The sequence below is a fragment of the Cariama cristata genome, unplaced genomic scaffold (assembly GCF_000690535.1).
Source record: "Cariama cristata isolate BGI_N322 unplaced genomic scaffold, ASM69053v1 scaffold39403, whole genome shotgun sequence".
Classification (NCBI taxonomy): domain Eukaryota; kingdom Metazoa; phylum Chordata; class Aves; order Cariamiformes; family Cariamidae; genus Cariama; species Cariama cristata.
Window position 1 is genome coordinate 1 of NW_009609712.1, and position 25,350 is coordinate 25,350.

Sequence of the window (25,350 nt, forward strand, 5' to 3'; positions counted from 1 at the left end):
TGCGGCCGGCGGGACGGTGGCTCCGGCGCGGCTCTGGCACCCCTCCGGAGCAGTGGAAAGAGCTCCTAGTTTGTCAGCCTGCTGTTTGAAAGCACTGCTGAACTCATGTAACCAAAAACCCGTGCTCTGTCCTGACCTGTTCGTTAGCGTTTATGTCCACGAACACCTCGGCTGGCACTGGTGGCCCAGGAGGCCAAAGGTTTCTCTGGGCTTTAGGAGATGTTTATAGAGTATTCGAACCTTGAAGTTTGCTTGTTTAGACTTTGAAAGCTATTATCTGAGAAGACAAAACGAGGCTCTAGCTAAAGAGACAGACTAGCTAGAAAAAACCCTTGGACAGTGACCATTTTCTGTTTGCCTCAGGTTATTTCAGGTGTGCACTAGCGTGCCAGGCCTGTTCGCAGATGATGCAGTTTTGCATCACCAAAACAAGTGTGTGTGTCTCTATGCTTTGCTTGTGTAGATGTCAACTAAAAAAAAAAAGCTGATGACTTTTAATTAAATTATTTTGTATCAATACAAGAAAAGGAAGAATTTATCCTATAATCTTTGCTTAACTGGAGACAACATTCAATAATAAGGCTACCAACACATCTATTTGCGCATAGTAATATCTGCAGAAAAGGTTGTCTTTCCTTTGGAGGTACTTGAGTGGGCACATAGGTCAACTCGGCATGCATTTCTTAATCCCGTTGTTATTTAGCCCCCTCAGCTGGCTGGGAAGTTGTTGCAGGGTAGGTCAGGTAAAAGCGGGCGTGCAGCTCTCCTTTTGAACCGGCCGGCTCATTGGTCCCCTCCCTGCATTCTTTAGCAAGAGTTCATTACTTCTGGCCACCACGGGGAATATCATTTGTAATTAATTCTGTGGAAAACCTCTAACAAGTTTAGCACATAATAAAGTTACTTCTCATTAATAAAATAACTAAAATTTGCAGAAATGCTCAAAAGTGTTCAGAATGTTAGTGCTGCAAATAAAGTTACTTTAATGCAGTTGCTTTTATTAAAAGGAGTGAAGTTTGATTTGCCTTAACTCTGAATACCATTTAACAACCAGCACAAGTTAGAATTCTGTAAAAAAAATAATATGCATCTTTAGCATCCACTTCATTTGTGTGAGTTATTCAGTGTAAAAACTTGCAGCATATTTATGACATCAAGAGCATCCCCAAATGCTGGAAATAAGGGGACACACTTTCGTGAAAAATACAAGTATGCTAATCTGTTCTTTTTTTGTTTGTTTTCTTTGCCCACATAGGGCATTTAAAGTGCTAACGTGGGCTTTATCCCAATGTGCAAGCTCCCATCATTTCAGTTAGAAATTAATTGGAACCTGTGACCAATATTTTATCACGTGTTGAAACCAAATAGATAATAATTTCTAACTCAGGTTTTATAAAAGGTTGCGATTTGATATATCTACCTGCAGTTCAGTGGATTAAGCAGGTTATAAACAACAGCATTCAGGAGGGGCAGGACAGTGGACCCGGGAACCTTTGGGAATATGCAAAATAACCTCTTCATCTCCTGGCTTATGTTAAAAGTGGTGACATTATTTCTGGTGGGACCACTGTAGTTCTGTTTTTGTTAACCTAAAATAACCCTCACGTTCCTTACTTTTGATCTGGAAGAATCTGGGTATTTTCACCTCCCCTCAGCATAAGTTAAAATTGAGTGTTCAGTCCTTCTGGTGGGGGCTTAGCAGCTTGCAGGACCCCTGCTCCTAACCCACAGTGAGAGGGGGAGGCAGTTTGCTACCAGTCCCTCCTGCACCAGGCAGGATGCAGCCTAGCCTAATATTTGTTAATCCTTAATAGTCTTCCTAGCTGCTGTATAGCGAAAAATGAAAGTGTGATTTTGTATGGATAAACCATCTCTGCCGCTGCAAATATTTGCTGTTGCAAACTGTTACTGCACATGCAACTGTGGAAGGGTTGATTGGTTTGCTGCCGATTTGTACAGTGAGTGACAGTTTTGGACAAAATCCAAATCATACATTAATATTAATTTAAACCGATGTAAGTTAATGCAGAATAAACAGTAATCAGCAGCTAATTCAACAACTGTAGTAAGCTGTCCACGCTAGCCATAGGGTTCTTTGTTCGAAGATGCCTGATAGACACTTCACTTTACATGTTGTTCAGAGAAAGGGAACAAAATCATTGCTGAGTTATGCTTATGTTAAGGAAAAAAAAAATAAAGAAAAGTTATGGGCTGGAAAGTGCTAGAAAAAAATTGAAGCAACGCTCTTTAATAGATGTTTAATATTTTTTGTAACAGAAAAGGAGAGGCTGTCATTGGAAAAGATCCGAAAAAAAATCTTCTAACTCTAATTTGAAATAAGCAGAACCATCTAGCAGCATTGTATTTTTCACAAAACTAACTAAAGGATGTTAATACCTATATAACCTGTACACTGGGGGTGTTCAGTTATTTTTATTAATTCAATATACTTTGTATTCTGCGCCCCATTTATTACGTTCTGTGTCATATTTGCTGTGGCTGCCAGGGAGGGGTTACAATAAAGTCGAAGGCAATGAAGATGGGTGCTCATCTAACAGGTGCTCCACTCCCTTTGTTCTTTGTATACACATATTCAAATCACATAAGGCAGGGGACAGGATAGGGCCTGTTAACTCCTTGCTGATTTCCCTAGCAAACAAACCAGCAGCTGCAGGTCCAAGCCCTGGCTTGGCACTGAGAAGAAGGTGGCATTTGTGTGGGACAGGATGCTGTCATGGAGCCTTTTAGCCAACTTCTTCTGGGACATACAGTGCAAAATATATTTTCTGCTTGTAGGTAAGAAACAGTATGGATTATATTTGATTGTTATTGTGGAAATGTGAATGGATTTTATAAGGTTTATCTTTATAAATTTAGAGATATTTCTGTTGTATTGTCAGATGTTTTATTTCAAGAAAGTAGCCTAAAAGCTTTCAATGAGATAGTATCACCTTGTTTTATGAGTGGAGCTATAAAGTTTTAGCAGCTGACAAAAATAAGTGCTATACATAATCTGTATGTGAAACATGGGCATTGATTACATACATATTGTCACGTTTTATTAAGCATTATATACATTGTGTGTTCTTTTTAACAAGTCAGGCTGGACAGGTTCTGAACCAAAGCTTATACAAAAGCTGTTACACATCTCTTTAAAAATGTATTATGTTGAGACAGTGCTGATGCATTATTTTTCACTTCATTATGATGCCTTATGGTTAATATGGAAAATTTATACATAATATTTAAATGTATTTGCAACTAAATTAAGCTTTCAATCAGCTGAAGAATGTCTTCCCATTAATAGTGCATTTGTTTGGTATCTGGGTGCAGTTTTCATAAGTATGCAGTTGATAAAAAATAGATGTTCTATGCACTTTGGCAGGAATGTCCTGTGATCAAGTGTTAGATAAAAGTTGTATTTCTACAAACTATTGTAATTAACATTTTCTATATTTAATTGTTTTTGTAAATATCAACAGAGGGAATACATAATATTACAAATGTAACACGTCCTGTACTCATTCACGTGTAAGGACAATTTTTCTTTTATCTTCTTTGTGAACTTCATATACAGTCACCTAGTTTCCTTGATTTTGAGCTAAATACTTTGTCGAGAGTTTTGGCTTCATAACAATTGCAGTTTTATATGAAGATTATTGGATTTCTTCTTTAAAAATGAAAACTCTGGTTGATAGAAAACACAGTGAATATGCACTTTATCTACAACTTTACTGGACGTTTTTAATTAAAATCCTACAAGAGATAGTGTTATACAAGCAGAGTGCTTTAGAGTACACGTTTGTTCACCAGGAAATCTCATTGTATGCCCTTACTCAGATATACATGTTTCCTAGTCTGGGAAATGTGCAGCTTGTACTTCATAGCATGACAAGAATCAGGTGCATTGGGGGCATGACTCAAAGCCCACCGAAGACAATGGCCTCCAAAGCTAAAATTAGGTCCAATAGCAAAGCTCAGTGCAACTTGTTCTTGGGCAAAAATCCCAAACTGGGGGAGAGTATGCCCAAGCCTTTCCTGATATAAATGGGAGTATAGGAATTGCAGATTCCCTGGTCCATTATATCTGTTATGTTTTTTTTTTTCATAAATGAACGTATTTGCAAAAAGTGTGATAACTACTATCACTGGTCTAGTGATATTTTACACCAAGTTCGGGGCTTTTGCAGTGCTGAAGAGCTAAATGAACACTCTGGTGAAAAGCAGTTGAGAATCCAAACTCACTTTGACAAGGAGATGTGCATGTTAAATTCAGAGAACGATAAAACCTCGCTAAGCAGGTTTCAGTTTATGCCATAAACTCAAAAGTTATGTCATAGTTTTTTATTTAAACTAAAGCTGCAGCCCTTGTTTTATGTCAATAACAATTCTGTTGTGCTTGCTAATACTGGTGATAACAAAGTGAGATGGAAGCAAAGCACAGATCACTGAGCTCCAAATGGAGGTCGTTTTGGTACAACCCTTATGGTAATTATACAAAAACTAGCTTTTGGGATTCCATTGTCTTGGAAAAGTGTGTATCATATTTGGAAAGCTATGGAGATAGGCTTAAGTTATATGGAATTTGTGCCCGATGAGAATGAAGTAAGAGTTTGGCACATTGGCTTGATTTCACTATTAACATTAATTCAAGGATTAGTCATAACAGTCTTCAGTTTTAATTAAAAATCAAAACTAGTCTAGTAGAAGAGAATCATAGAACCATTTAGATTGGAAAAGACCTTTAAGATCATCGAGTCCAACCCTAAACTTAATACTGCCGAGTCCACCACTAAACCATGTCCCTAAGTGCCACATCTTACACATCTTTTAAATGCCTCCAAGGACGGTGACTCCACCACTTCCCTGGGCAGCCTGTTCCAGTGCCTAACAGCCCTTTTGGTGAAGAATGTTCCAGGCTGCAAAACATTTTATCTCTGTGAAAGCCAGAAGTCCCCCAGCATTGCTCCTGTAAAACCCTTGCCTTTGACAGAGCACCATGACCTAATAACTTCTCCAAGCCTCAGGCTGCCTTGCCCCTCGCCCTGATGGCCACGGAGGCTCTCCTGCATGCTGATGGCACTCTGCAAAATCACCTCAGCAGACCTGGAGAGAGCAGCAAAAACTGCAGTGGCCCAAAGCCACTCCTGACCAGACTCCAGGGGAAAATGGAGTTTCTGCCCTCACCACCTCTGGTCTTTGCTGAAAGAATTTCCTTAACTGCAGATCAGAATGGCTTTCCAAGCTGTTACATGGAGCCACTTTTCCCCATAAATCAAGTGGAACAAAGTTAATCTACAGTTTCTATTCCTACATTTTTTAACTGAGAGGAAATTAAGTTTTCCAGCCACAATTCTCTTTCTCTTACTCTGTTATGGTGGTACTTTGTATACCAGTGGTCCCAGTTATCCTAGTGCTCACTAGACCTGCTTGGGTTTTGCTCATTTTCTGCACAAACAGATCTCTGAGAAATACTATTTGTTACACATATTTTATGATTACACTGCAGCTGTTACTGGCTTCTTGTCCTATAGCACAATTGCTTATTGACAGCTAAATAAACCCAAAAACTGAGCAATGTCATGCGTAAAGAATGAGGAAGGATATAGACAGATCTTTTAAATGATGATTTACAGATCTCCCAGTGACTGAGAGATGTTTTTGACTTCATTCAAGGAGATTTAAAAATTGAAATGTACTCGATAGGTTATATGAAATATATTTCCAACATTAAATATTTTGTGAAGGATTTTACTGAGGAATTACTCTCTTTTTTTCAAATGGACAACAGCAGTTTAAATCTGATTTGTATTGTAAGGTTCGCAGGGAGGGAGTTCACCTCTGAGAACTGTTACAACAACCAACAAAACTAATCTGCCATAACCGGAGTCTAGCAAGTCCCTAAGAGTTGTGCAGCCTTAGAAAACAGTGGAAGAACAGCAGGCCACAAATGCTATTAAAAAGGGGTAGGGGAGGAAGCTTCAATTTGATGTGCTTCAGCCATTTCAGGTTTTTGATCTAGCAAAAGTTAAGTGTATAAACATCTCTGTCCTGTGTATCCTCCGCTTAAGCCTCTCCGTATTTTTTCTACACTTTTCCTCCTTTTTTTGTCCCCTTCTCCTGCCATTTCAGCTGCCTCCCAACCATCCTTTCCTCATCAGTGTCCATGCAACCTGAAGTCCTCTGCCTGCTTCCTCTTTAGCCCCTGAGAAGGTGGGTTTGCCAATCTTTCTGTCAAAGGGTTTCACTGTCTTTATACACATCACCTCTACAGTGTTCTGCCACATTTTCCTTTGGTTTCCTTGCCATAACCTCAGAAATGCTGCGAGCTGTCTTCTGTAGTTGAGTATAGTATTGCTCAGCTTTACCAGAAGTGAAGCCAGCCACAAAATCATTCTTTTTGAGGTAGACTTTGTAGCTGGCTTTGTATTGACTATAAAACTCACTAGTTCCTGAATGGATGGAATATGAGCAGAGATTTCTTAGCAATATGTTTTTTTCCTGAAATACAGTTAGTATCTCAAATACAGCTAGTATCTCACAGATGGTTTTGTGGGTGCCTGCAGCAGCATGGACAACATTGCTGGCTACCCGTGAGCCAGTCCCCTCCTGCACCATATCTGCTGTGATACTTTTCATGCCCTTCCAGAGTACCTCTAACATTAATTACTGGCATTACATATTGCTGTGCTGCATCTGTTCACCCTCACTCCCTTTTTCTGTCCCTATCCTGATCCCCAGCAACAGTTTTCTTTGCAATTAGCTTGAGAGGCAAACAACTGTGCAGTGAAATTTAAAGATTCTAACCCAAAAGACATATACAGATACCATATTATGCTACTGAATTGATTTTTTTTTTTCCTGCTATATAACCTAGGAAATAAGATACGAATGAACCTTTAACAATTTCTTTTTGTCAAAAAGAGAAATGCTATGAAGGTAGGAAATTTAAGAAACAGAGTTATCTCTGCATTACATTGAACTTTAATAGCACAGTCACATATTTTTCACACATAGCTCCCTCTGCCCTCCCTTTCCAGGTAGACCGTATATGTACTTCAGGCAGGGAGTTACTTTTTTTGTTACAGGTACTAGGAAGCACGTCAAAAATCATAGAATCATAGGATACCACGTTGGAAGGGACCTCAAGGATCATCTGGTCCAACTGAAGATGATCAGTAGCAGGAAAAGAATGGATGGTACATGGTGAAAGCATTCCATGTTGCCCTGGGCAGTGCATTTTCTGTCTCAGTTTCCAGTGGTAGACGGATTACTTAAATGACAATTTTTACATATTCTTACTAATAAGAGATTTCTTTTTTTCCTAGGGTTTTGACTTAGCACTTGCAGTGTGCTTTTCAGCAATATTGAGCACTCAAAGCTAAGCAATCAAACCTGCAATTGAAGTCAGTAGAGGTTCCATCTTGAATGTACTAAAATCTGTCTATATGTATTTTGAAAAATCCAGTCCTTAATATTTCATATTGATCCTCCAAAATGAGTATTTTTGCTGTTAGTTTTCTCTGGGCTTAAATTCCTTGTCTATACAGTCGTATCAATTATAATAGTGTTGTGAAATCAATTCATTAATGTCAGTGCTTTGTACCATTGCTGTACTTGTGAGTGCTGTGGAAAAGTTAATGCGGAAATCATTCCTAAGAGTAAAGTTTTAATAATGTTCTATAAATCTGTCTCAGGCTGAAACAATGAAAAATGATTCAAAAATAATATATGAGAAAGCCAATGATTAACTGAGTGGCCTTTTTGCACCCTAACAGAGGCAGGATTCTTGGAGAACAGGAGTAATCATGTGGCTGAAAATTTTGCTTTTGTGCATATCAACAGCAAACTTTAATTCTGCTCTTTCCTAAAATTGGAATACTTGACTTTTGCAAGCTTAGTAATGTTTCTTGAATTTAGTCTTATGTGTACAGAGCAGTCAGCAATAATACATATATATCATTTTAATCAGATGAATTTATGGAAGTGCTGCTTGTTAGATTTTCAGTCAGTTTCTCAGTATAACTGGCAAAGTAACACTAAGAAATTTTTTCCTAGTTAAACCAACCCAGAAAAAAAAATCATAAAAATTGAGTTTGCGATCCAAGATTGTTAGACAGTGTAAGACCAGTGTAAGTTGGGAATGTTTTAAAGGGAAAATATTTTAAACGTTAAGGTAAATGCACTTTTGTCAAATTTTCAACGATAAAAGGTCCTATGCCCAGAAACCGCAAACATCCTTCCTTTGTCTTTTCATATATTTTAAAGCTGGAGCTCTGTAGCTAGATCCAGCTTCACCAGGGTCAATGAATGTTTACCCCTTTCTTACTTGGAATCTGAGTTACAACAATACAAAAAAGTGTAAGCTTTAACCTTGAGAGTTTTTCCTCTGTGAGAATTTCTCATTTGAGTTCCCCAGGGTTTCCATTTGTGTTTCGGTTTTGTTTATTTGTTTGTTCTTTCATTTTTATGCAGGTATTTGTTCTGCCTTAAAGTTGACAGTACCATCTCATACAATCCATGGTATTGAGGGGCAACCGCTCCATCTTACTGTTGACTACAATTTCAATGCTACAGCTTCTGAAATCCAGATAATTTGGCTTTTTGAGAGGCCTCAAAGTAATCCAAAATACTTGCTTGGCTCTGTAAATCAAACAGTAGTTCCAGACTTGGAATACCAGCACAAGTTTACCCTCATACCACCAAATGCATCTTTGATGATCAATCCATTGCATATCAATGATGAGGGCAATTATATTGTAAAAGTCAATGTCCGTGGAAATGGGACAATAGCTGCCAGTCAAAAGATTCAAGTAGCTGTTGATGGTAAGTTGGTAAAATACAGTATCTTCATTTTGAAAATAAAATTGCAATAGTTTTGAAGTACTGGTTCCTAGTATCTAGTTACAATAGTGTATAATTTAATGCAACCATATATGAATAAATAGTAACAATTAAGTTATGTTGTTTTCTACTGCTGCTGGAGGGAATACTAAAATATGTCATCTTTAAACAAAAGTAATATATTGACTAATGTTTCTGGATCATAAGTAAAAAACTGAAGAGATCTATACCTCTTAGGTATATAATTGAAGAGGGCTGTACCTCTTAGGTTTAGGTCTATACTTAAACCAGTAATTAATATGAAATCAGATAAGCTTCTGAAAACTAAAGTTTCATAAGGTTCTGCTGTGCTATCAGTCATGACAATGCATTGACTTTCAAATAGTCTTTTTTCCTGAACAACTTTACCTTCTGTAACTCTCAAAGAGGAGTCATTGAGTTTTGCCGGTGACCTTATGTCTGTAAAAGAAGCTCAGATCTGAATTGCTAAAATACTGAAGTTCCCTCTTTCTACTCTGCTCCTTGTAGTGGGGATAGGAAAAAAAAAAAAAAAAAGGAAATAGAAAAGAGTGATCTAAAAGAATGACAAGAGGCTACTGTAATTTATGGATTATACAGAGGGAACCCTGTAACTGTTGGGCTTGGAATAATGAAATGAATGACATCCTGACATGACAAAGTTGTAGCTGCCATTTAACTCCCATACCCATCCCAGTTTGCAGCCATCCTCACGACTGGATCGACAGCGTATTTCAGCAGTGCCCAGTGTCAGCAAAGCTGTATTCTGAGGGGGCTGCACGCTGTGGGCAATGTCATGCCTTGCACTCTTTTCATTTCTGCAGCCGCAGGGATTTGCTTCTGAGGCAGGAGCTGCTGGCTATGGTGTACCTGACTGCAGCCTTTGTCCTATTGCCAGTAATATAAACACTCTAGTTTTATTTAAGTACTAGAACAATTCTTACAGTCACCAGCTGAGAATATGGCCTTCTTTTTTCAACCTTTAACCACATCTAATAAATAAAATTTGAGTGCTTTCCAGAGAGGATGATGACTGCTATTTGTATCATCTTGACAACAAAGACTGTAATATACTGGCTTGTCACTTTTACAACTCTTTGTATCTCTTTATTTTACAGTTCCTGTCACGAAGCCAATTGTACGTACTGAACCATCTTCAGGGGTAGTGGAGTATGTAGGGAATATTACCTTAAAATGTACTGTGGGTCGAGGTACAAGGGTAGTTTACCAGTGGATGAAAAATGGGAAACCTCTCCATGCCAGCCCTAATTACACCTTTTCATCAAACAATGCTACACTTCTAATTGTTCCTGTTGTAAAAGAAGACATTGGGAATTACAGCTGTCTGGTATCTAACCCTGTCAGTGCAATGGAAAGTGAGATAATTGCACCAACCATATATTGTGAGTATATGAAATATTCATAATTACCTTTGTATAAATGATCTGGCTGACCAACTATGGAAACAGGCAGAAAACAGTTGAGTCAACATTATATGTGAGCTTGCATTCAAAATGAACTTGTTTGAAACAGCTCTAACTTACAACAGTATAATAAAAAGTTACTCAGTGTTACATAGTTCTGAAGATAAGTCTGAACTGCAGAATTCAAATATGAACTTCAAGAATTCCACAGTACAGACATCTTCAGATCTGGAGAAGATGTTACTCACAGGAAAAAAATAATCAGATGGGTATACATGAACATATTGCTAAAAATGGAGACAGCAAACAGTATCAAAAAGCTAAGTACAGGAAGTACCAGGCTGAAGCACTGGTATTAGCGGTTTTCCTCAAGATCATTTTGAGTCCAGTCCTGTTTAATACTTCCATTAATCACATCAGCATAAAGATTGGGAGTATCTCAGTGAAGTTCACCTGTGACATTAAACTGGGAGGACTGAATGACTTCGACAGAATAATAGAACTGGTATGAAATTTGCCAATAAAAAAATAAATGGGCATGTACTTTTAGAGAATAAAAACCATTAACTTCTGCTGATAAGATGGAGGTTGGCTGGGAAGTAACTGAGGCAGTGAACCTGGGTGATTGAGCTATCACAAGAACTCTATGAACTGGCAATGTGATTCAGGCACGAGAAAGACATAAGTAATTCTAGGGCATGTTGGCAAAGTATTTCCAACAAGGAAATAAGAGGAATACTAATGGTATACAGAAGATGAGACCATATATATAATACTGTGTGTAGTCCCTGCACATCCCAGAGCACTGATCTCGAACTGGAAAGAAATAGAACAGAAAGGAATGCAGAAGAGACCCAGAGAATTCAGTCTGGCTTAGCAAAATTGGAGCTGAAAGGAGTGTTTACTTTCCACATCAGATGGGAAACATGAGGGAGCAAGAAGAGTTGCGTAAAGACCAGTGTTGGCAGAAGAATAAACCGTAAGCTAGCCATAGATTTTGACTGGAAATGAAAGCATCTGAGAAACTAACTATGAACATAGATTGAGTTCATGAATGAAATGAGTTGGAGGAAACAAGAGATTGGCTTCATCAGCGTTCAACAATTATTCTTTAAATCTTAGAAAGGGCACTTATTTTGTTCCTTATCTCTCCTGTAATGTTGGCTCCCAGGGCCTCCTCCAAGGTTTGGAAGCAGCACATGCTAAGTATGTAACCTTGCCACACTCTAATCCTCAGGTCCTCAGGGGTCAAACTGTCCTTCTCAGAGGAGAGCTGAAATCAGACAGGTGAGGACCTACTTTGCCTCCAGCCCTGTTCAGATATAACCAGTTTACCCAATGGCACAGTGTGGATGGCACAGTGCAAGTATTTGCATTTTCAGTATGTACTTTTTACTTCATCAGAACTGAGTGTTTGCTTTCTGTATAATTTAAATATTAAAAAAAATATTAAGAGAAAACAATGCAATGCTGAAAGACTGCAATACTTGCACTACTATCCACATTCGAGTTAGTGATGGGAGTTGGGGTCTTACTTCCTGAACTATATGAAAGCACATAATTCGGTGCAGCCTCAGCCTGCAGAGGTAGTTTGTCTCCCAGCTCCCAGTTGTCAATAGCAATCCAGAACAGGCCCCGGGATCTCTATGTGCCATATGTCTTTGCTGCAGGGGAGTTACTGGAGGTGATAAAAAAAAGGTCACTCACAGTAAATACCTGCCATCTGCTTGGAAACTGTTACAGTCTCGTGGTGATAGGAGCAATTGGAAATATTCTCACAGAGCAGTAAATTGTTACTCAGAACAGATGATTTATTATTTTACAAGTCATTTAGTTAACTGGCTTTACTGAGGCAAGAGGGAAATTTCTGTTGAGAACAATACTGGAAAGGAGAAGTAGAACTGAGGGATCCATGAAGGCTATCACGGTGTTTTTTTACTGAGAATCAAAAGTATTTTGTTCATCACTTCTCATTAATACTATTCTGCTTCTCCATTAGCTATGATGATAAAGCACCCCAGAACATGGCTATTGCAGTAGCGTGACCCAGAGACAAATTATTTCAAGACTGGAAGAAGCTGCTGTCATGGAGGCTGCAGCAGAAACCGTTATAGTCTGCTGATGGAGTTGAATTTAACAGACTAAGTGAGATTTCCTTCCTTGGGAGTTCCCAAAACTACAATATATTTAGTCCCAGAGAGGAAATTGTTAATTACCTGCTTCTTAGAATCATCCTTGTAGCTGTGTATATCCCTCAGCTACCCAGTGTTTAGGGATCTCAGTGATGTACGTGATGCCCAGGAGAGGCGAAAGACTGATCCAGGCAAAGCAGAAGGGTTACCCGATGCTTGTGTTGACTTCATCAAGGAATGCCACTTTTCAGACCTTGCCAAGATTTGAGTATTTATTAAGAAAACCTTTCTTTGCTTTTTTCAAACATATTTCTCCAGCCAGTGTGCATTTTATAGTGGTTTCTTTCAATTTGCAGCTTTCATACAAAAATGTGTGTATGTTGTTAGTGTTATCTGTCTATGCTGCACTGTTACGATACTGATAAAAACACAGAACTCGGTTCTGATTCTTTTGCAGGCTGTGGTAAATCTCCCACTATAGTGAGGGGGCACAGAGACCAGTCAGCTATTCTTACTATTAATCTCTGTTTACATATATATAAAGGTTATATTATCAGTGAAAATAAAAGCTAATTCTTCTAAGAAAGAAGAGTTGGATTAGAGGAACCACTGAATTGCTCTGAAAAGTAAAAAAGTGTGTTCCTGCCTATAAATGGTACATGAGGGCTTTTACTTTCATTTATGAAAAAGTGAAAGTTCAGTACATCCCCCTCCTTTCCCATCTGAAAAAAGAGAAGTAAATATCTATAACAGGCGAGCCCCCGTGAGAGACTGGTGTTCTGGGAGGGCTCCCCTTCCACAGACCCGCGCAGCCCCAGTGAGGTGAGCCAAGCCAAAGAAGTGGTGATAGGTCTGCAGTTCCCAGAAATGCTCATTACAGGGTCAGCTGGCTCTCGGATACAGTAAAACGAATGACTTGGGAACTGCAGAGCCTGTGAAGACGCAACCGAGCACTTAGGGTTTAAAAAATTCCTCGAGTCTTCAGAGTGGCCCCTGTGATGTAGGTGGGAGCAGCACTAAGTCATGCTGAAGTGAATCTGTATTGCATTTCCCAAATAAATAATAGAGACTGCAAAAAGCTTACAGCTAAGAAATGAATAGAGAAAATAAAAAGTTTGACAAGTTTATGTTGTGAAGTATGGACATTCGGTTAAAAGTGGACTAAACTGAGGTCACACTATGATTGTTTACATTCTCTTGACTAAGCTTTCATAAATAGAGAAAAAAACCTGGAGCTACACACAAAATGGCCTGTTTTATGCTGCGTGCTGTTTGCCTATGTGTTCTTGAAGAATAAATCAGTCTTGTAAAAAAAGAGAGACAATAAATAGAAGTGTGCATGTTAGAGGAAGGTCTAACATCAGCCTGAATTTCCTGATGAGAAAGAGAGTCTGGAACATACCAGTTTGCCACTTTATGTAGCAGGGAATTTCACATTCAAACCCAGCTACATTATCATAATGCTTCCAAACAACCATAGGAAGGGGGAAATATCACTTGATTACACTGTCTGCAATGGGCATAATATTGATTTATCTGTCTTTTTGCTATGCCATTCGGTGCAAGGCACTTGTCAGCAGCTTTAGTGAACCTCAGGGATCCTACCAAAAAGGTGTTCTGCATATTTTCTTCTTTTGGCTTCTGCCAATATTAGGTCTGTGCATTTTTGATTATGTCAATAAGCCCTTAGGGAATTAGCAACATTAAAATGATTAGTTGTCTTGACTGGAAAAAGTAATTTAATAAGGCACATTTTGATTTTTATATTCTCTACATTAATTTCTGTATTTAGATCCCTGTAAAAATAGATTTTAATATGTAAAGATATAAAAACCCTATGATCTGAAATGATCTATTAAAAATAACATGGGAAATATTTTTATCATATTTAAATATATTCTTTCCCTTCCCATTTTCCTATGAAGATTACCGTAAAAATACTTAGCTGCTCAGTTTTCTGAGTAATGAACACATGACTATTGGACAACATATGCCTCTTCTAGTTATATTCAGAAACACAGCTTGCTTTCAGCACGAGGGCTTACGCTGGAAAGAAACATAAATAATTGAAATAGTAGAAGCCTACCAAAGTGGGGTGGAAGGTTAAAGTTTATTTTAGCAGTCATTTATGGAAAACTTTTTCTGAACTTATCTAAGGCACACCCCACTCTTTTATACCTGTAGGATAGTTCCCCAAATAATTATTATACTGCAAAGTATTATGGTGAATGTTTATATATTTCAAAGCTAGTTTGTTCACTTTTAAATGTGCAGAGAAATTACTTATGCCAATAAATTTGGCGTTTAAGTAGAGTGCATCAAATATGCCCCTGAGGAAGACCTGTTCCTTTACTTCACAGCTTTTCCAACTGTTTTCAGTTTTTGTTATTTTTATTCTCCTCAACGATGCATAGACCTGTGCTTTTTCCCTAAGCAGCAATTAGGTCAGTATTAAGTGGGTGTAGTCTGAGATAACCTAGTACAGATCAAGTTATTGAACTGAATGCCTTTTAATTGAAATGATTGAATCCAATACCAGCCATTCTAAAGGCTAGTCTAACTTAAAAATTCTAAGTTTAGAGATACACTTTATTTAAAGTTTAATTATAGACTTTGATTTCAATTTTTCCACTGTGTTTTCTTTTTTTTTTCAATGCAGACGGACCTTATGGACTTAGAGTTAAATCAGATAAAGGTCTGAATATAGGGGCAGTGTTTACAGTTGACATGGGGGAAGTTATACTGTTCGACTGCTCAGCAGATTCAAATCCACCAAATACTTATTTGTGGATTCAAAGGGCCGACAATACCACTCATGTAATCAAATATGGACCCCATCTGGAAGTTGTATCTGATAAAGTGGCCCAGAAGACAATAGATTACATGTGCTGTGCTTTCAACAACGTGACTGGAAAACGAGATGAAACTCACTTCACAGTCGTCGTTACTTCTGTAGGTAAGAGCATTAATTAATTGCTGTAACAGTAATGTCTGAGCAGAATGTCAAACCAAGAAAAAGGAAATAATTCTTAGCGCGCGAGTATGTATCAGAAATGAGGTCTTGGTAACAATGTAGTAGAGGGGATTTTGATCATTCAGTGGGATCCAGGCACAGGCTCACAGCAGTGAAGGTCTTTAATATTTTTCCGGTGTGATTAAGTATTATAAGAACCTTAGTTTAGTGTATGATAATAATGCAAGCTGTGATGATGAATGGTTTTATTACAATCTGTTCATAAAAATTATTTCAGTCATATTTATGAATCTATGGATTGAATCCTAGGTTCTGCTGAATGCACACCTTTATTTCTCGTAATCTCAGTTCCTGTATCTCAGATTGCGTTAAACAGCAACAAAGCAGTTTTTCAGAAAATCTCCAGAAGCATGCAGCAAAGATCAAGATATTGAGGAATTCTGATATCTCTTACTAGTACAGATCAATACAAGTATTTTCAGATAAGGAATGTATACTACTAATGTTCGACAAGATAGAATAGTTTGCCTTTCAGAAAATTTAACAAGGCAGTTTCACTTGCTCAGCCGTTTGTTAGTCAGGGAAACAAGGAGCACAGATTTCCATCCTTCAGGCTGACTTATGGATTCATCACAAATCTATGGCTTTCAGTGTGCTGGAAGGAAGATGGGCTGCAATTTTACAATGAGAGTACTGCACTTTAAAACTAAACATTGTGGTTAGTGGCGAAAGAAAATGCAACCAGAGCTGTGTGTCAGTAGAAATAAACATGACATTTCTCCAGGAAGTTCGTGTAAGCTGTGATATATATATGAATATTAATCAATAATTGTTAAGATACCTATCTGAGATTTCCTTTCAAAGGCCAAGAAGAAGGGAAAACTCCACAGCTTCATGCTTAGTTGCAGTTAGAATCATTGTTTCCTAATTACAAATATTTTGCCTAAATGAAGCTTTTTAAAACATCTTATTCTGTGTATTTAAAAATTAAAAAATATTAGTTTCCCCCTCTATAGCCATTTTCTTCTTGATGAACATTCATTCAGATAGCACGAAATGCAGATGTCGAGCCTACACTTTGCAATGCGGCACTGATTGAATCTAAGAGGTATGAATTCACACACAAGGCTAAACCTCAGAGATGCTGCTCAGGATAAATTCTGGTTGGAAGTGATTAAACATACTAAGCAAAGGCTATGAATATTATTCCATATCCCTTCTCCCTGTGCCCATAATCCTAGATACGGAAACTGGACTGTGCCTTTCAAAATACTGGAAACCTTATTTTCAGCAGCGACAGAAACTCTGATGGTTCAGAAGACCTTATACAACTTCTCCACCTAAAAGGTTGAAACTGACCTATATGTTGCTATAAACAGCTACCTAAATAATGCTAAAAATAATCAAGAAAACAATTATGTCAATAATTTACAATTATATCAATAATTGCACTAAGCTGTTACCCAATTTTAGCCAAGACTAGTTAGATTTTAAAATAAGAGGAGGTATCTCATTGTGTATACAAGTCATTGCTCAGTTCTCAAGTTGAGTCAACTTGAGTGTGTTAAATGCGTGCAAATTGCACATCTTTGTTTTCTGCAGTATGCCTGTGGAGGTAAGATTTATTGAGTCTAAAACTGAATTTACTCATTTTAAAGAACATTTTTAAGGACTCAGCTGATTCTCCAGCATTTGGAGGTTTTTTTGAGTAAAGCAGTACATTGAAGGAATATGAAAGAAATTTGGTGAAATTGCAGTGATTTATTTTCCCATATCTTCAGGATGCATGTGGTTTGAAATCCACATATTTAATCTTTGTGATTACCGCTGCGCACACAGCCAGGACAATGCCAGTGAATTACATGGAGGTATAAGTAGATGTAAGCAATGCTACCTCTCTACACAGGAGTTCATTAAAATACTGGAAGCACATCCAGCTAAATAGTACACATTGGAATTGTATTAATAAAGCTGGCACTGACAAATGTGCAGCATTAATTTACCTGTATGGATTGTGACATGGCCTTTAATTACATGAATTCTGCACAATTCAGAGCAAAAAGAGGAAATTAGGGGTGCACAAGCAACTATATCTGGCATTTCCTTACTGTCACATTCCTGTCTTTGCAAATTCTATGCAAATATTTTCCACGGGCTTTTTTGTATGTATTTAATACATACTGTGTTTGTGTTGTATCAGTAAATCCTGCTGGAAAACTGCTGCTAGTGCTTATCTCAGCAAAGGACCTGAGCAAAGGAAATAAGTACTTTGGATATATTTAGACATGAGTACAAACAAGCGTAATTTATTGGCTTCTGATGGGATTTGATAAACAACCAGACTGTCAGTGACCTGAAAATCTTTAGAAAAAATACAATAGTTCAGTTATCCCCTTCTACTCTACAGCTCCTACATCTGGGAGGATTTCTCTCCCATCTAGCACAAAGTGCTAACCTAATTGTCACCTGATTTCTCAGTAGTTAGGTGTTTCTATGACTAAAATTAGAATATTCATCTATTTTTTGTGATGCTGTAATTTGTGGATTATGTTTACTGACCTTCATTTACCTCTAGGTACCAATCTGTTCTGGACTCATTTTTGATATGCATATCATTGCTTTTCCAGCAGGAGATTTGTGGAGAAAAAAAAAATATTACTATTCCCAAGAACCCAACTTTTGTATGTATTTTGTATGTCTATACAGGTTTACTAGCTTCAGATGAATTTCAAAAGATGCATTTTTTGGTGTCATTGTAGCACATTGTACAGAACAAGAGACTAAATACGATACTCATCTTCTTTGTCACAGGACTGGAAAAGCTGGCCCAGAAAGGACAATCTTTGTCATCTCTTGCAGTAATAACAGGAATTTCATTATTTTTGATCCTAGCTATGGCTTTTTTATTCATATGGAAAAGATATCAGCCACATAAAGGTATGTAAAAGTTAAGCACGCTCTAGCTCTTCTTTTGGATCATCAAAGCAAAAAGAATTATTTTTCTTTTTTTTCTTCTTTTCAGTGATACAACAGAAGCTGCAGAGCAGGTACAAAAATAAATCATTCTTAGGTCTTGAAGTCCGTTCCATCAAGAGAATTGCATTTCATAATATTAATTTTCTTTCCTTGGCTTATGACATCAAACTGAAAAACATATTTATGTTTTCTAGGCCAGAGGCTGATTACAGAAAGGCACAGACATTTTCAGGTAATGCTAATAAAAGAAGTATGAGCATAAGGTCAAAATCCATTCCTGCAAAAAATTAGTATCTCCACATACAAAAAGAAAGAAGGAAAGGAAGGGAAGTGTGATTTTAACTTGGGTTGCCACCTTTATGTTAGCTTACTTAAGATAAAACCAAAATGACAACAGGTCAGCATGGGTTTAGCTCATGCCTGGAGTTCACAGCGATGTGTACCCTGTTGGCTTGAATTCTAGCTGTTAATCCTGGTGTTCTGGGATTAGAATCACCTGTATTCTGCTTTTCTTACCAATATGAAATAAATTAGTGTTATTATGGGATAGCAGTGAGAGGTGATACGCCATGGGAGGATCACAATTCTAAATGTTCATGGTGCCCATTGATGCCAAAACCATGAGATAATAACATGACATTACAGTGTAAATATTTTAGCCTCTACCACATTCTGTGCTACCTTTCTCTGTGTCATCAGGACTCAGAGTGGTTTTTTCACTGCCTCTTTTCCCTCATGATCCTGGGCTGATGAGGCTGGAAACCGGCCGGCCTTTGGAAGGGTAGCACTTTTATTCCCATCCTTTCCTACCAAAGCATCAGAGCAGCCCATAAACTGGTACATGTGAAAGGACAGGGAAGTATATGAAGCTTTGGAAGGTAAGCAATTCACTTGAGCACAGAGGGTCCTTCACCCCAGCAAGTGGTATTGGAGAAGAGAATCTCAGCACTGCCTTTGCTGTGGAGTGATGCCCAAGAGACAACAAAGAGTCTCAGATCTCCGGAACAGTGGGAGGGTAGAGAAAGAGAATCCCACCCTAACTACAAGTTGTATCTGAAATCCCAGATACAATTTGTCAACTGGTTTAATAATGTTGCACCTATTAGTATCATGTTCCCTTTTTTTATTCTCAGCATAATAAAAGATTCAGGTGGTACTGCCTCACTACGATGTATGTGCTGAGCTTATGAATTGTGCCTCTTTTCTATGGGAAATGGAAGTAAATCAGTCTGTTTAGTCTTCCAGCAAAGAAAGTCCCATTTGCTCTACTAAATCTGTTACTGGGGTTAGCAAGAGGCTCCTTATTTGGTCCAAGGTGTCGGAGATAGCCAAGCACTGTGCACACCGGCTGTGCAGCTGCCCTGCCTTGCTCTGCACCAGGTTAGGAGTTTGACAGGGAAGTGGTTTAAAGCAGATCAAACAACCAGTATTCAGATGTTTTTAAAAATTAGGCCAAATAACTTTGCCATTCATTATTTTTCAGGTTCATATTACATCTCAATGCTCTTTTTCATGTTTGTTTGTTCTAACTTTAGGACATGAAAGTGCTTTGGATGATTTTGGGATATATGAATTTGTTGCTATTCCTGATCTTGCCAGTGGTTCTAGGGTATGTGATTTTACGTCATAAACTGATGGTTTCTTTTCTATTTCTTAAGTTGTACTAAATGTCTGTATTAGAATCCTCCTGTCAGTTTGCTTCCATTGCTTTTTACAGATGTCTATATGATACCATATTCATGGCTTTTGTTTACTCAGTACTTACTCTTTCGTTACTGTGTTCCTAGTTCCGTACTTGTATCAACATGGTGCAGCAAGGAACTAATCAAACTCCAAAGACAACAATCTCAGTTCAGCTACCTTATATTAAAAGAGTACTAGTAGTGTTGGGTAGTTGGGTAACACTGAACCACTTGTGTCACACAAGAAAATTAACTATTGTGATACCATTTTCTCCCTTGGCCCTAATATTGCTGCTTATGCAACATACAACTTCAGCAGTGCAGAAAAGCCTCAGGGGGGTATTTAAAGTTTTTGCTGTAAAAATGTGTAAACTAAATCTCAGCTATATTTCACAAGAATTATTTTGTTAGCTTCATGTATTGCAGGGGAGGACTTAAGCACAGGAATTTTGCTAGCAGAAAAAAATCCTGCTACACATGCTACTTCTCTGCGTTGTGGCTTTGCTGACATTACTGTATAGCAGCTGGAGATCATTCTGATGTGGTGTAAAAGGACAGAGAAAAAATGAGGAATAGGGCCATAAAATTTAGGGATAACAGACTGAAACTGGGAGGAAGTAGAAGAAGCACTTTCCCTTTGCTAGGGAAAATTTCTGGCAATACTATCTTGTACCTTTGGAGAGCATCTACATGGTCAGGTAAGGGAGAGCTCTTAAAACATGATCACACAGGGTCATATCAACAGTCACACCTATTTTGTTATTATGGTTAGTTCTCATAATTCATGGTGTATTAGCAAAAAACAGTCATAGATTAATAAACCCTTTTGTCTGCTGGAGTTAGGTGATTGAAATAGACATTTCTAGGGCTAGAGTGCTATTGTAAATGTTAGTGGAGAGGACAGACAAAAGTCTGTCCTACAGCAGCAGAGGTAAAAGGCTTTTAGAAAACAGAGGAGCTGAACTGTGTCTGTGAAAGTTTGTGGCCAGAGGAGGCTTATTAAGTATAGAGATCAGGCCCAAATCATCACAGCCTTAAGCACACTGTGATATCCCTTAGGCTGATCATCTCACAAAGTCCCATTCTTGCAGAATCGGGGCCTTAGTAGGTCAGGAGGGAGAGAAAGGTGACAAGGACAACAGAATGGATGTACAAGCAATGAAATCTATTCTAATTTCCAGTAAAATATCAAGAAACAGGAGAAACTCCACTGGTTTATGTTCAGTTACTCAGATTTATGGCATTGCAGGTGAAGTCTGCATTTGATTCACTGATTCACTTTAGCTATTTAGCAGAAAAAGGGAAGAATGAGAAAGTGGAGATAATTAAGAACTGGAGTTTGGGTATAGGCAGAAATACTGAGAATTCCCTACGGACGGGGAGTCCAGGTGTTTTATTGACATAAGAGCAGATTTGTATACTTAACATATTGAACAATTTCATTATTACTTCATTTATGGAAATTCCTCGCAGTTCCCTCTCTTTGACATGCTGGTGGGAGTTTTATGCTGAACGCTTTCCCTGAATATTTTCTCCTTTTTTACTATCTGTTCTCCTGCTTCTCTCTTTATTAAATGTTCCTTCCTTGACTTGTGGTTCACTAATATAAAATACTTGCTATATTAAATGCGAAAGCTGCATCCTAAATCTTCTGAGATCATAACTGAATTTAAAACTATTGCTTGCCTTACTATAAATGTGATGAAAACTTACTCAAAATGAAATGTAAACTATTAGAGAAGAACTGTTAAATCCACATGCGAACCACTGATAGGGAAAAGTTAGAAAAATTAGAAGTTACATTATCAGTTTAATTTCTGTTGAATCTTTTCCCATGTGTATTTACAGTATGAATACTCTCTGCTACTTTTAGGTTTCAAGTCATTTTGTTCCTGACTCTGACTTTGTCCCAGGCCAGGATGTGCTTAGTACGGTTTATGAAGTTATTCAGCATATTCCTGAGCAGCTGCAACAAGACCAAGAACAGTAAGTTAAAGGCTGTGTGCACTCCTGTGGTAGCTCAAAGATAATACTTTTGCATCCAGGACAATTTACATTTTGGTAGCTGGTGTTTGATTCCAGCGAGAGGAGTAAGGAAGGAAAACAGGTATAAGCTACATCAGTTCCTCCACTGTTTCCTATCCAATCCCTCACTTTTCCTCAAGACTCCAGTCTGTTGTTTCATTGTGCCAGTTTTGTCTAAGTGTGAAAAACAAAAGCTAAGATTTTCAAACACATTTTCAAATGAAAATTCCCAAATGTTTTGAGAGGGTGGCTATAGTTTCACAGCGCTGAGACATCAGCACTTCCCACTAAGCAGGTTAAATCTTCAATCAAAACAGTTTAATGGGCAGCACAGCTTCCGGACCTGCCAGCCGTGTGCCAGGTAGAGTTGGGGGGGGGGGGGGGGGGGGGGGTTGCAGTGTTGAAACTGGTCAGCTGATCAATAACCCGTGGTTTGTTCAAATAGTCACTGAAATGTTAATGGACAATGCTTAGTTACCTGAGTAAGCAATGTCTTAATTTGTATCTTAACTAATGGTTTAGAGCAAAAGAATTCTTGTTCTGCAGTACCCTGCCTGGGAACTCCACAGAAACACTTTTGCTGAGTTGAATACCAGAAAGACCACAGCACATTGTGCTTATGCAGCTAGTGTCTGGTAGTCCTGGTTTTGTTCAAATCACCTACTTCATAGCACTTCTTGGCATAAGAAGAGTGAATACACTGTAAAGTTTCTGTAATTGCAATATAGCTGCCATAAATCTGTTGTGAATATCAACAGTCTTTCTTACAAATTAAGAACAGCACACAAGTCTTTATTTGGTAACAAGCCTATTATATCACATTTTCCATGTTTTTATGATGTGTTCTGTTTCTTTTACAGTTGAAAAGGAAAATATGCACTCTTACCAATATACTAATCAGTTGGCTGATTAATCACAATGGTTATGTGACTGCGCATTCAGTAATTACACTATTAAAAATTTTGTGCAGGTTACATCTTCAACTGTGTGTCCAAATTATGTGTGCAAACATGCAGCCATGCTTGTAAAAGCAAGCTGATGGGTGAGAAAGCAATGATGAATTACTAATGACATTTTTGTTCTGCTTGGAGTTACTCACTTTGAATCTTAAGATGATTTTTTAAACCAGATGTGAAAAATAAAAAAAATTCATAAACCACATCTTTTCTTATTCTTCCTCGTACATGTCTTCCTTCTCAACTTTCTCACTGATACATGACCCGTGTAAAAAATGAATGAATTCAAAGTAAAGATAACTTGAACTCAGTGACAGATAAGATTTCAACTCAAACTTCACAAAACGTGTTCTGTAGTTATAAAGGACTCGTTTGCATAAACATATTCTGCTGCTTTTTTCATATATGAAGATTTTAAAAAAGAAATTTAGGAACAAAATTTTCACTAATGAAACAAAATCTGCTAAACATGATAATCTACTCAGATTAGAAAGATCACTTTCATGAATTTCCAATTCCTGACCTGCCATGAAGGAGCACTCTGAGTGGTAAATAAATAAGGACAACTAAGTCAATACTGGTCTTTGCAGCAGGATGCTTCAGCATTCAGTATAAGGAAAAAACAAAACACCACAGAACAGAGGATGTAGCTGGGAAAGTAACTCCAAACTCCTGTAGTGCAAAGTAATGATTGCTTATGGATGGATCCCACGGACTTGGTATGCAGCCATCTGTACAGGAATCAGCAATGTTCATGGGAAAAATGATACAGAATTTGCCTGCACTCTGCTTCCAATGGGAATTTCTCTTTGTACAAAACAAAAGAATGGATATTATGAGAGCCAAACAGATTTGTTGGTAAAGTGATCATTTTACTCTTATTCCTAGTGGTTCTGACTGGAACTGCTGTAATTTCATAAGTTTATTAGAATTAATGTGCAAAGAAAAATAAGTCAAAAACACTGTTTCATTTTCAGATTTACAGTCTGAGAGTCTTTCAAATCCTCTCTTTGAATCTAACTTCTACAGTGTTAGCTGATGTTCTCTTGCTATTAGAAATCCCAGTGACAGTACCAGCAAATTCACAGACTAGCTGATGCCTAACACCCTGGGAATAGCTTTTTCCTTGCACTTTTCCTTATGCTATTATCAGCCTTTTTATCCATTCATCCACACTTGCACATATGCCTCCAACATTCTAAATAATTACAAAATTTTAGATGTGCTCCAGCTCTTAAAAAGTAAGAATACTGCTGGAAACTAATTAAACTCTTAAACTCTCTTGGGTTTGGACTGACAGTCTCATAACCTAACTGCAGTCAAAAAACGAGCTGAGATGACAGCTGGCTTTGCACATTTACATTTGCATGGTGATATTAGTCACCCTTCACAACAGTCTTTTGCAGATTTGCCTCCTGTGCTCCTCCAAAGAATCAAAGGGAAAACATGAAATCAGTTTTTGAGGGAACTGTTCTGCTCCATCTCTAGGCTTCATAGTCATAGGGTGTTTCGTTACTGTCACATACTCAACTATTTCATTAAACAAAAAAAAAGCCATTTTGGGTGTTTTTTTAAATGACCCTTGCACATTTTTTAAACTAAATATGAATCCTGTGACAAACTGGATTACAGGCTCTTCTGTATACGAAAAATAAAAAAAATGGCTGCAAAAGCTAATGAGCAGGAAGTTTAGCGAGCTTTTATACATAAGCACTGTATAAAAGTGCTCATGTACTCACAACTCTTCTGCAAGCAGAAACTGTTTGTAACTTAGGTTTCACTTTCACTTCAAATGAAGATAAATTTACATCATCTCCCTCACCTCTCATACACACTGCTTCTCTCAGATCAAGCATTAACCATTTCACAAGTTTCTGCTCTGCCCGCTGCTGAAGAGCAACGAGGATGCGAACCCTTGCCAGGCATTTCAGCAGGGGGTTTGTACTGCGCACTACACTGACTCAGCCTGACGTTACTGCTACCCTTGAGCAGGTGCTCTGGTACATTATTGTTGATAACGTATGGGCAACTTGAAATATCTGTACTGAAAAAGCAGCAAAGCGGAGTGCTATATTAGCCATTGTATTATTTATGGCTCAGATCCGTCTTACCTTTCCAAAACTAGAGATCTTATGCATACCAAAAATTCAGTCAAATATCAGTGTGTTGCAAATATGTCCCCAGAGCTGTCATTCAGGTGGAGGAAATATTTTACTTTTGTGTTTAGAACTGCTAGTTTGTTTATATATTTGGAATAGTGTTTTTTAAAGAAAAAAAAGGCAGCATTGTGGACAACTGTAATATATATATATTATATAT

The 25,350-nt window shown here is 37.9% G+C and overlaps 1 protein-coding gene across 1 annotated transcript; it reads left to right on the plus strand.

The window, feature by feature from the left end:
- Positions 1–2,702: 2,702 nt before the first annotated feature.
- On the plus strand, positions 2,703–22,040 carry HEPACAM2 (HEPACAM family member 2). Its single transcript, XM_009697608.1, has 9 exons — positions 2,703–2,796; positions 8,476–8,826; positions 9,981–10,265; positions 15,078–15,374; positions 18,204–18,329; positions 18,415–18,439; positions 18,563–18,600; positions 19,904–19,977; positions 21,924–22,040. The coding sequence occupies exons 1-9, from the start codon at positions 2,727–2,729 to the stop codon at positions 22,038–22,040; spliced, it is 1,383 nt and encodes a 460-aa protein (XP_009695910.1). The 5' UTR covers positions 2,703–2,726.
- The last annotated feature ends 3,310 nt before the right edge of the window (positions 22,041–25,350 follow it).